Below are 11,733 nucleotides of genomic sequence, written 5' to 3'. Positions count from 1 at the left end.
TTTATAGTTCTGCTCACTGGGCTTTTAGCTCACCCCTCACCCTTTACCCCCAGGCTTGCAGGTACAGTATAGAGCAGGAGTCCGGATAGAGTAAAGAAGTCATGGTTATGTAATAGCTAGTAATGGACATGATCAAATTGTAATGTAATGTCTTAATCAGTATAGTTATGTAATGAGATGATGTATATGGATGTTAGAGGTGTGCTTGACCATAGATTGTTGTTATCCCTTTTATTACATGATCTTAGAGACTTTTATGATGTTTATGTAAACCAACTCAACATATGCTATGTCACCCATTGGGGGCACTGATGAGATCCCACAGAGGGATCAATGTTATGTTAATGTATTTGCTCAGGTTGAGTTTGGTTGATGTATTTTGGAACGAAAAGTTTTAATTTTTATATATGTTGTTGATCATGTATGGGATTAAGCAGGTTCACAGGATGCATGTTAGGCTTGCTACGGGTCCCGGCGGCCTTAAGTCGACCGGGATCCTAGCGCCGGTAGCGGTCCGATTTTCGGGTCGTTACATTTTGAGTCATTCTTAAAGCTTAGAAACACAAAACAACTTTGATTAGTGCCACTAATCAAAAAGCCCAATTTCCGATTTGGTCCAATTTACATGTTTAGTGGTTTAACATTTAAAGCATAAACATGTAATTTGTATATACCAAAAATATGAAATAAACAATTTAAACATGTAATTGTATGAAATAGAATTTTCCATTAAAAGAATAAAATTGATAAAATTTAATCGAGGTAAAATAAAACAATCAGCATACAAATACAACTTGCAAAAGAGTATATTATGAAGATGTTTCATTAAACACGTTAAAGATTAACTATTAATCACTAAAATTATATTTATCATTTAATTAAAATACTCATTTCAGATCTGATCTAAATGATGTTTGAATACCCTAAGAGGATTTAAACCTTACTAATTATATTAGAAAAGAAAATCCTTACCGATTATAAAAAATCTCTCTTAACCAATTATGTTCTTCATTCTAAGGACAGTTTTGAAAATTTAATAATTATGTCCAGATTTATTTTTGATCAAATAAATACTCAAATAAGTTATAAAACACCTCCTATAAAATGATTTAGAGTGTTTAACTAACTCATATAAGTGAAAACATACAATGCAAAAAATTTCAGCTTTGTTATCTACACGTCTAGGTGAATATTTAAGTACGCAAACTATTTTAATATCATTATTAATCATGAAACTTCGCTCTGATACTACTGTTGAAAATCCTATAAGCTTAATATTAGATTGGTACATTAGAAAATAAAATAATTTTAAGCCATAAGAACAACCAAGAGTCGATGCATGCAATAATAACATTAAAAGTGCAAGAGTTACCTTCGCTGAATTGTTTGCAAGACTAGACAAAAAATAAAACGAATCAAAATCAACTTTTTGATCTCCTCTCCAGCAGCAAAATGTGACCAAGGAGCTGTCCAATAGTGACTCCCCTCTACAATTTCACATACTAAAATTCTTAATCAAAAGAAGTGTGCCAGTACCTTGAATGTTTGTCTCTTCTTTTCAATTTTTGTGAATTTGGCTTAGATAGAGGATTGGAGATTTGATCTCATTCAATCTTCTATTGTATTTAGTGCCAAAAAACTCAGAGCAAGTAAGAGAAAAATCTATTATTTTTCTGTAAGAAATTAGGCCAAAAGAAGATGTGGAAGTCGTCAAGTTTCTTTCTCCTTTCTTGCCTCTTATATGTGGCCAAAAATTGAGAGTCCTATTAGGGTTTTGTTTTTCCCTATTTTAGTCACTCTTATTCGGCCAAAAAAAGTAGAAAATTAGGAGAGAAAGTTTGATTTAATTTAAATTCAAATCCAATTAGATATTGACATTTAATTCAAGATAAACTTCCTTAAAATAAACTCTAATCCTATTAGAACACACTCTCTCTCTTTTAACTAATTAATTAAACTTTTTAATTAAATAATTATATCAGATCTTAAGTCATATTAAGTGGAGCTAAGAATGTGTGTCAAAATTCGTTTGAGTCCATTGATAATATTTTAAATAAAACACTTAATAATAGCCAAATAAGGAAAAAACCAAAGTACCATTTGTCCAAATTTCATCGTGTGCAATCCTGTAGGACTATTCAATGTTAATAATGGATTTTTAAGGTCCATAAATTATAATTGATCTCTAGCAAGACATTATAATTACCCAAATTGAATAGTTATGAATTTGTTAAGAAAATCACCCTACTAGTGAACTAATACAATCCTTTGCCGTAAGATATCATGATTTGCATAAGGTATGGAACAAGTCATCCTTACTCATTGCTAAATCATTTTTCTAGACTTTTTAGTGATAGTGAATCAATCAAATTAATGATAACTCTTATCATACAACTTGGGCGTGACCACACTCTTTCCAGTTTCACTAGTCAAGCGGCCGATGATATTTTCTCTTTCTTCGAGATAGGCAATCCATTCACTTCTTTCATGTTGCTTAGCATAAATTGTGGCATACTCAATTATATCTGTACTTGCCAACCCATTTATGGGCACATTAAGCGTAAGTCAAAGCATACGAGAACTCATCTAGGCATCCATAGAGATTTCCAATCTAAGGACTTCTGGTACAAATATCACTAGAGACACAGTTATGACTTTAAACTATGTAGTGTTCTCATAAGTGGATCGTTTTCAAATACAACGTTCTTAACTTATATTTATATTCTCTGATTGATATCCAATATTCTATGACCCGTAAAATATGATCATCTCACAGAGACCATACTAGTCTTAGTTCAATATCACTCCCATGACAATAATTGACTAGGGAAGTTTAGAATGTTGTTTTTTAAAGTTTTAAAGTTTTACTACCAAGTGTCTTATACTTGATAACTTAAACAGACCCAATATCCAAGGATGTTTTATCAATTTAATATGCACAGTAATAGACAAAGTGATAAAACAAATGTCTCATTTTTATTTATTGTAGATAAAATGTCTTTACATTATACATGGCACTATGGCTTACACTAACAGGTCCCAAGCCATACATAGTCCACTGAATAGGCCTATTGGATTAATAAAAAAAGTTCGAAAAGCCACAACATTACATGATTTTTTAGACTATTCTTGTATGATTCTTAGTCTTTAAAAGACTAATTACATTAGAGGAATGAAATCTAGAAATTTCTTTGAGATGATGGTTCAAGGAGTTCTCTATACCCTAAATTCCACGTTAAAAGCTTCACATTAGAGAGGGAGGCCATTTGGGATTAGCTTCCATCAGAACTTTGTACAGACATGCGAGCTTTCTTCTTTTCATTCTCTTATTGTTTCCCTCCTCTTCTTTTTTCAGGCAAGCCTATTTGAGTTTCTCGGCTATGATCTCTGTTATGAGCACCCCAACATTATGATTATATTTTTCCCTAGCCAGTCTCCTCATCTATTTCTAACATTTATCTCTTTCTAATTATCTTCTCCCTTTGAAATTCCTTGTTCCAGATTTATGACAAAATTCTTTGCATCCAATTGAAAGCTTTGAAACTTTGTAGGTAATTCCTTCAATTGGACAGTTGTTACAGCCTCCTGAGTGAGAGGTTCATTTGATTGTTTGTCTAATGCATCTGAATGAGTAGGTTAGGTGTTAGAGTTGTTAAGGTTTGGATATAACAGATCAGCAGTCATTTGGATCATATAGTCTATGGGTAACAGGTCATAGGGGCTAAAGAAGGAGGTGGTATATGTTGATGGGCAAAGACTTGACTTAAGTTTTGTGTGGAATCACATGACGCTTGGCCCAAAATGACTGCATGGGGCTTGGCTTAAGTTCTAGAAAGCTTTGGGTAAGAATGTTCTTGAATGATCTTTGTAGAGGTGTTATGGGTTGGGGTTGGGTCACTTGATAATTTTAAAGGCCTAAATCATATAAATTAGAGAGGCTTGAGATATTATTATTTCGTTAGTTTGTGAGAAAGGTTTTGTCCATGTTTATCTCTTATGGAGACAGAGAAGTGTTAAGTTCAAAAGGGAAAGTTTTGTTGTTGCAGTCAATTGGGAGTAAGAGCAGAGATAAGGGAGTTTGTGAAAGAAATTCTTTGTATCCATCCCTTTCATGCCGATTGAGTCGAGATATTCTCAGAACCATGATATTTTCATCCTACTTGAAGTTCACCCATTATGTCGAACCATCTGATTTCTTGCTCTTGAAATGCAGAACAAGAAGTTTGTTTGTTGATATCAAAAACTCTAATCTGAAAAGAAGTGGTTATTTGGTTGCTCATTTCAACTAAGACATTTCTTTGGCGTGAGGAGGAATCTTCAGAGGAATGGGTGTGGACTTAATGACTTTTTCTTAGTCGGTGAAATTAATGGCTTTAGAAATGAGATCATCAATAATTTACTTCAAATTCAAGCATGGTGGTAGGAAAATAAAGGATGAGAGAAACTGGGAGAGTAGTAAACAGAAGAAAAGAAGGAAGGATTGGTAAGAAAACAAGGGGTTGGCAAAAATAAAAGTAAGGGATGAAAACTAGAGGAGGCTATAGAGAGGACGAATAAACTCCTATTTCTGAATCTGATGCTCATGTTCACTCAAATGGATATTATTACATGATATGATTTTGAAAATAAAATAAAATTAAATAGGATTATAATAATTAATTTATATATTATTATAGTGTAAAACAAAAGCAGACAATAATTTTAGGATAAATAAAAAAAAAAAAGATGAAAAAGGATTATGAAATGGAATGAGTAAATAAATTTCTCCATTTCACATGAAAATTGATAGAAAAGAATTGAATTAAATTAAATTTTTATTCAATCTAAAATTTTGAACAAATACTAAGGATAAACCCTCATCTAACAAAATTTTATTGTTTAATAATAAAAATAACTTTTTATATGATAAAACTTTATTTTTGTAATTTTAAAAATTATTTATTATATCTATATATTTTTTATAATTTTTTAGTAATTAAAATATTAGATTTTTTTGATTTTTTAACTTATAAAAATAATATTTTATTATTAAAAAAATATATATTATTATTAAAAATAATATTATATTATATTAAAATATAATTGATCCTTAATAAAAGTGTGAATTTAATTAGTCTAAAATTTTAAATTGTGTTATTTGATCCTTAGGGACATAATTGAACTTTCCATAATAATTAAGGAAATAATTAGATAATCTTATTTTCATAAAAAAAATACTAATAATTGACAAAATATTTTTTATAATACATTGATTATATTCATTCAGAAATGTAATAAGGAAGAGACAAAAGGTAAAGTTAACAAATAATATAATAAATAAATAATAAAAGAAAATTAGATTCAGTTTGAGAGAAGTTTCTCCATGTTGAAACGGATTGGATGGAAAGTTTCTGCATGATCCAGGAGAGCAAAGAAAAGAGAAGTTACAGATGCATGTAAGATGTTTAAGAATGCCTTTGAGCAGTGTATGAGAAGGTGAAATTTTGAGGCATAAATCAGAGATTTTAAGAAGATGGGATGCCAAAGAATCTGCGTCAACTGCAGAAATAAATGCTAAGAGAACAAGAAGTGCAAGGCAAATTCTTTCCCCACAGAACAGAACCACCAAATATGGGGGCCAAGGGAAGAAAATAACTAAGTTGGTAAGATGCTCAAAACAAAAACGCAGAAGCATCTGGTGCTTCTCAAAGCAATTGAGCTTGATGTTGATTCATCTTATTTTCTCCAATCTAAAAAGGAGATGCATGCATAAGAGGCGAAGAAATATAGTTTTCACTAAGAAGACAACCTGTAGCAGGGTTGAAGGGAAATATTAAAGCTTTATGATAAGAAATTAATCAACAGAAAATTGATAACTCAGTTACCTTCTAAATCTCACAAATGGAGAATAGACACATGCAACTCAAAAACTAATGCCAACAGACAAATTATGAATAACCTCAGTTGAAGTCCTTCAATCTTTTCTTCAGCACATCCATTGATTTCTTTTTTGCACTTTGCTTTGCATTTCTGTTTGCAAGACTACCAAAAATTCCATCGGCAGAATCCTTGAATTTCTCACAGATGATGGCTACCTTCTTATAATCCAGAGTATTGTAGTTTTTCATTCTTATCACAGGATTCATGAAGTTCTCTGGTTGGCTGCTAGACAAAAGGTTAATCAATTGTCTTGCTTCTATCAAGAAGCTTCTAAAACCACCATCTTTATATATCTCACTCAGGCCAGTGCTATGAAATCTCTCATCAGCGAAATTCTCTAACTCTTTTAGGTCATAACTGATGGTCAGAACTGCATTAGCATTGAACCTCTTGATGCTATCACTGAGAAATGCAGAAACAATAGAATTGGAGATATGCTCAAGAGCACCACTTCCAACCTTGTATAGAGCATCCAATGGTAAAATTTGCTGTGCTGTTGATAGAATAGTGTCAAGGTATATTACAACCTCGTTCATATACTCATTTTCACTTTGCACCGTCTCCTCTGATGTCCAATTGACATTTTCTGTAAGTGACATAAACTCATCCAACTTTGTGTTCACCAAATTCAACAAAGCTAGGTATGCTGCATCCCTAGAAGTTTTCAGGACCACCTTGGCAGTCAAACTGGCCTGAGGTCTCTCGACCGATCGGACTGGAATACCACATAGTTGGGCTGCATGTCGAAGAAAAAAATCACAAGCTCTTTCAAGAACAGATATGTTTGCAGCAATCTGCATGGCTTGAGAGACACCGACTGAACCACTATGAATTGTATTTAGTATAATTTCATTTAACACATCATTCAAAAGCTTATCCAAATACTTCTTCACAAGATTATAAAAATTAGCATGCATCCCGTAAGACAAGAAATCAGCAGACCCTTTGATGAATGATCTAACAATTCGGCAAATATCTGGTACCATAGAGGAGAATGGTGCAATAAATGGAAAAGCTGGCATTATATCTGACGTCTGGAGATGGAAAGCCAGGACATTGTTCTCATAATCAGCATCCTTTTTCATTACCATCTGCTCATAGGTTTCACTCCCAATGACATTAACTATTTGCTCCCGACACTCTCCCAGAAGAAGTTCATGGTACTTGTCCCGGTTGTTGTCAAGTACCTCAAGAATCGGGCCCACTTCATACCCATATTCTCTAAGTGTTGCAACAAGAAGAGTAACATAATCCTTCACCAGAAGAAGATGAGTGGCAGAATCCGTACGAGAAAAATGTTCCTCCAAAACAGAAGTTATTTTAGTCACAGCTGTTTCCCACATTGTCTCAACCTGATCTGATAACAAAACACCACCACCACTCCTCAAAAGCCGATCCTCCACTATAAAGTACCCTGCAATTTGAGCCAAAAATGTTTGATATGATTCAATAAAGGGTTGAGAATAAGAGATTTGCAGATCTGAATTGAGCTGCAATAACCGATTCCTATAGTAATATTCACGAAACTGCTCTTGGATTCCAAGGCAAGTGTGGATGTGATATGCCCGATAAAAAGGAGTAAGATCAAACTTCAAAATAGAATCTTCATCTAGTTCCTCAACATCTAAAGTGTATGCAAAATCTCCTAAGCCCGAAACACTTTGTTCCTCAGATTTCCTCTGATGTTCAAGCATCTCCTCATCCCTCTGACGAGATGATGCAGTACGACCTATTGCTGTCTGCCCAATATTCTTTGCAGAACTTCTCACATGAACTAGCCATTCATTAAATTGACTAGTCACTTTTTTCTCAATATGTGATTTTATCACTGGAATTGTCTTTCCTATTGTCGTTCTAAGTGTCTTCATAGGGATATTCAGCAAGTAATTCTTCTCAATCAGATCCACTGTTTTCAGTGCAGGGTAAAACTGGCCTTCAGACATGTGATTGTTACACTTAGCACAAAGTTCTAAAACTTGAAGACAAATCTTTGACAATTTAATAGCTTCAGTCACATTTTTCTTGACTGAATAAGATTCAAGAAGTTCCTCAAGTTTGATCAAAAGAGCACTCCCTACCTCCTGCAACCGAAAATTGTCACTTGCAAGCTCACTTTTAAGCTCTTCAGCATCAACTAAAACACCCCGAAGCTCATCAACTGCGAGAATGAATTCCTCGTAATGGCTCTTGCAGAGGTCTTCAATTTCAGCTTCCTTCTTCCTGACAACAGTCTTCAGCTGGAGAAGGAGTGCTTCAGGCCGTCCCATTTCAAATGCATGCCTTACAATTGGGCCCACATCATCTCCATTGCCAATTAAAGTTGCAAGGACTAAATCCTCTGCACTATCCCCATTTTCTACCACGGTTCTTCTCTTTGGTTTTGCAGCCATTGATTTTATAAAATCCTGCAATAATCAAGAACACCAGATGAATGTCATGATGCCATTAATAATATATAGAAACTTTTTGCTGAACCCATCCGGAGGTTCTTATTATTTTATCAAGACACTCCAAATAATGTCATCATTCACGTTCTTATCCTAAACAAATAAATAAAACATAGCACATAAATTATATGCAAGATGCCTTCATCCGGATATTCTTATTATTTTACCTTGTCAAATTTTGTAGATTCAATACATAAGGAATGAAAAGAATAATTTTTTATTTTTTTTTAAAAAGCAAAGATTTTATTGGTTCTCCACAAACAACAAACACAAGCAAACAATAAATGTAACAGAGGAATATCAAAACAATCATATTTAGGAAATATCAACCACTGGATCACAAACTAATTTCCACACGCATCAGCAAAAATAAATAAAAAGAAACCATTAAAAGGAATGGTAAAATGAATCTAGAATGGATTTTTTTTAATGTATTTTGATCAAATAAATGAATCGAACATAGAATTTATCGAAGAAAAGTAGATGAAGATGAGAGATGAATTGCAAACTTTTCCAGTTTTAAGTGAAAAACCACGATCAACAGGAACACAAGAAACAACAAAATAAACAAACGAATCAAAACGAGAGACAGAAATTACATGCAAAATCAAGAAACACAAAACAAACACTCTCAAATCAAAAAATAGCAAACGATAGAAACCCAGAAACGAATTTAAAACAAAAAAAAAAATTGAGAAAAAAAAATCAAAACTTGATTCTCAAGTGGCGGACTTACAGAGAGGCCCTTCCTGCTTCAAAACTTCCCTTACCCTCTACTGAGCATAGCAAAAGAGAAATCGAATGGGAAATGTTTCTCCTTGTTAAAAGAAATTCCTTTTATTTGCCTTGTATTAATCAACCTGATTATTTTCATGTTTCCGTTTCTGTTGTTTGTATTTACGCTTGTCGCCACTCGCCGCTTCTTTTCGCTTAACGGGAAAATTGATGTTTCCACTCCTAGTTTTGTTTCTTCCACGAAAGAGGTTCCTTATACTTTCTTTTTTTTTTAACTTTATTATTTTTTTACAGTTCATGTACCTTTTTTTTAATTAATTTTTTTGAACTGCGTACCCTCTCTTTTATTTGATTGGATAGTCTTTTAGAAAATTTGAATGTCAAAATGCATTTGAACCAAGGATTTGGATTGAAGTTTAAAAAAAAAAAAGATTTAAATTTTAAAATTGAAAAATTGAAGTATTAAAAGTAATAAAATAAATATAAGATATTTTAAATTTTATTTTTTTTAATTTTTAATTTAAAAAATATAAGGAAATAAATGAATTTCTAATTATTCTTAGATTAGATAATTACAATTTTTTTTATGTTGATGAGTTAAAAAAAATGCTAATCTATCACTATTTTAATTGGTTCGATGAATTTTCTATTTAAATTTAAATTTTATTTCATTAATAGGTAAAATTTTATTAAATTTTAGTTTAATCAAATTCTAAATTTTTTAATGGATATAATAGATGGATTCAATGAATATTTAACTTTATACAACATATTATTTAATGAACAAATAAGAGAGTAATTTATTTTGTATGATATGTGATGTGATATAACTTTATTGTAATGGGTTAAAGTTCTAAATATAGAATGTGAGGTAGTGACAACCATTCCGATGCTCAAATTAGTATACTGAAGAGAAAGGTGAATATAATTTAATGCTCTTGTAATACCCGGCTAGACTCCGGTATCGGAATTCCTACCGTCCGGTGGAATTTGGATGTCGGAAACCTCTAGAAGGGTAAAAGCATGTTTTTAATAAAAATGTTTTCATGTTTTAATGTTTTAAAGTATGAAACTAAATGAGTTTTGCATGAAAAGTCTTTGGAGGAAGACCCAGGTTCGGCCGCCGAAAGTGAAATTCGGCCGCCGAAAGTGAAATTCGGCCGCCGAACGTGCATGCGTTTTGGAGGCACGTTAGGCCCCCGAAAGCATGAGTGAGGGCAGTCCAGGTTCGGCCGCCGAAAGACAAGTTCGGCCGCCGAACATTGCATGGATGCGGAGGCACATTCGGCCCCCGAACGTGGCCTGGCCAGCCACTATAAAAGGGGTCCCTTAGCCGAAAACGGGCGAGTTTTTCTCCCCATTTCGGCCAAGGTGAGCTCTCCGCCATCTTTGCCCAATCTTGAGTTTTTCCTTCCTTTTTCCATGATTTTTACAAGTTTATAACTTTGGTTTTGAAGATCTTTGAGCTTAGAACGAGTTTTGAAGCTTGGAGACCAAAAGTTGGAACTTCTCCCATCTCCGAGTTTAGATCTCCTCAACCCTCGATCTTCAAGAGGTAAGAGCCGATCTTAAGCTCAATGTATGATTTAAACAAGTCTTATGAGGTTTTTAAGGGGTAGAATGCATGTTAGGGTATATGTTGAACCTATGGGTTTTTGATGACTTTTTGAACAATGTAGCTTGATTGTGTGTGATTGAAGTGTTGTAGAGGGGGTATATGCATGTTTGAGGCCCCTAGGAACTTGTATGCATGATTTGGTTGGAGTATATGCTTGATTTGTGGATTTGGGAGGCAGGAGGTTCATGTGAACCAAGTTTCTGCCCGTTTGGCAGAAACCAGGTTCGGCAGCCGAAGGAAGTTTCGGCCGCCGAACCCCTCTTGTGGAGGCAGCATTCGGCTGCCGAAGGTGCCCCCGAAAAGAGACTTTCGTCTCTGTCTGGGACTTTCGGCCGCCGAAGGTGCCGCCGAACCTGCCTGAGTTTCGTCTCTGTCCAGGACTTTCGGCCGCCGAAGGTGCCGCCGAAAGTGCCCTGTTCAGCCACTTCATGCATATCTCTATGTGATATTTTCAGGATGTTTTAGGGGGTTTTTGGGGCATATATATTAGAGTAATGTTTAAGTATGTTTGGTCCCTCATTGGAGTCCACCTGTGTAGGTTCGGACCCGAGGAACCAAGGACCCCAGCAGTGAGCCAGCTGCTACAGAGTTTGTCAGAGTCTGCCAGAGGTGAGTGGAACTAAACTTAACCTTTTAAATTTAGAAATGAAATGCTTTTATCATGCTTCATGCATCATGATCATATTATAGGTTGTTGCATTAGAACTCACGACTATGCCGCATTGTATTGTTGTGATAGATGATAGTGGATGGACATTAGGATGATTCATTAGCCTTCTATATACGAAGTCCTGTGGTGCCCATAATAGGGCCGGGCAATAACTCCGAGTACGAAGTCCTGTGGTGCCCATAATAGGGCCGGGCAATACGAAGTCCTGTGGTGCCCATAATAGGGCCGGGCATGGAGTTGAGGGATTTTTGAATCAGTCCATCCGTGGTGTGATTTGTTTGAGCAGTGGCGCATTTCATGATAGCATATTTTAAATATTCTTTTTATAGTTCTACTCACTGGGC

General features: G+C 34.3%; 1 protein-coding gene across 1 annotated transcript; it reads right to left on the bottom strand.

The window, feature by feature from the left end:
- Positions 1 to 5,799: 5,799 nt before the first annotated feature.
- On the bottom strand, positions 5,800 to 9,291 carry LOC110621721 (exocyst complex component SEC15A). The gene is made up of 2 exons (XM_021766009.2): positions 9,103 to 9,291; positions 5,800 to 8,324 (listed from the first exon to the last, which is right to left on the bottom strand). The coding sequence occupies exon 2, from the start codon at positions 8,307 to 8,309 to the stop codon at positions 5,940 to 5,942; it is 2,370 nt and encodes a 789-aa protein (XP_021621701.1). The 5' UTR covers positions 8,310 to 8,324; positions 9,103 to 9,291; the 3' UTR covers positions 5,800 to 5,939.
- Between the last annotated feature and the right edge of the window lie 2,442 nt (positions 9,292 to 11,733).

The sequence above is a fragment of the Manihot esculenta genome, chromosome 8 (assembly GCF_001659605.2).
Source record: "Manihot esculenta cultivar AM560-2 chromosome 8, M.esculenta_v8, whole genome shotgun sequence".
Lineage (NCBI taxonomy): Eukaryota > Viridiplantae > Streptophyta > Magnoliopsida > Malpighiales > Euphorbiaceae > Manihot > Manihot esculenta.
The sequence above is the reverse complement of the archived record's forward strand: the minus strand, read 5'-3'. Positions and strand labels throughout refer to the sequence as shown.

Coding starts and splice junctions, on each gene's coding strand:
- LOC110621721 (XM_021766009.2), bottom strand. CDS start 8,309: ATGGCTGCAAAACCAAAGAGAAGAACCGTGGTAGAAAATGGGGATAGT.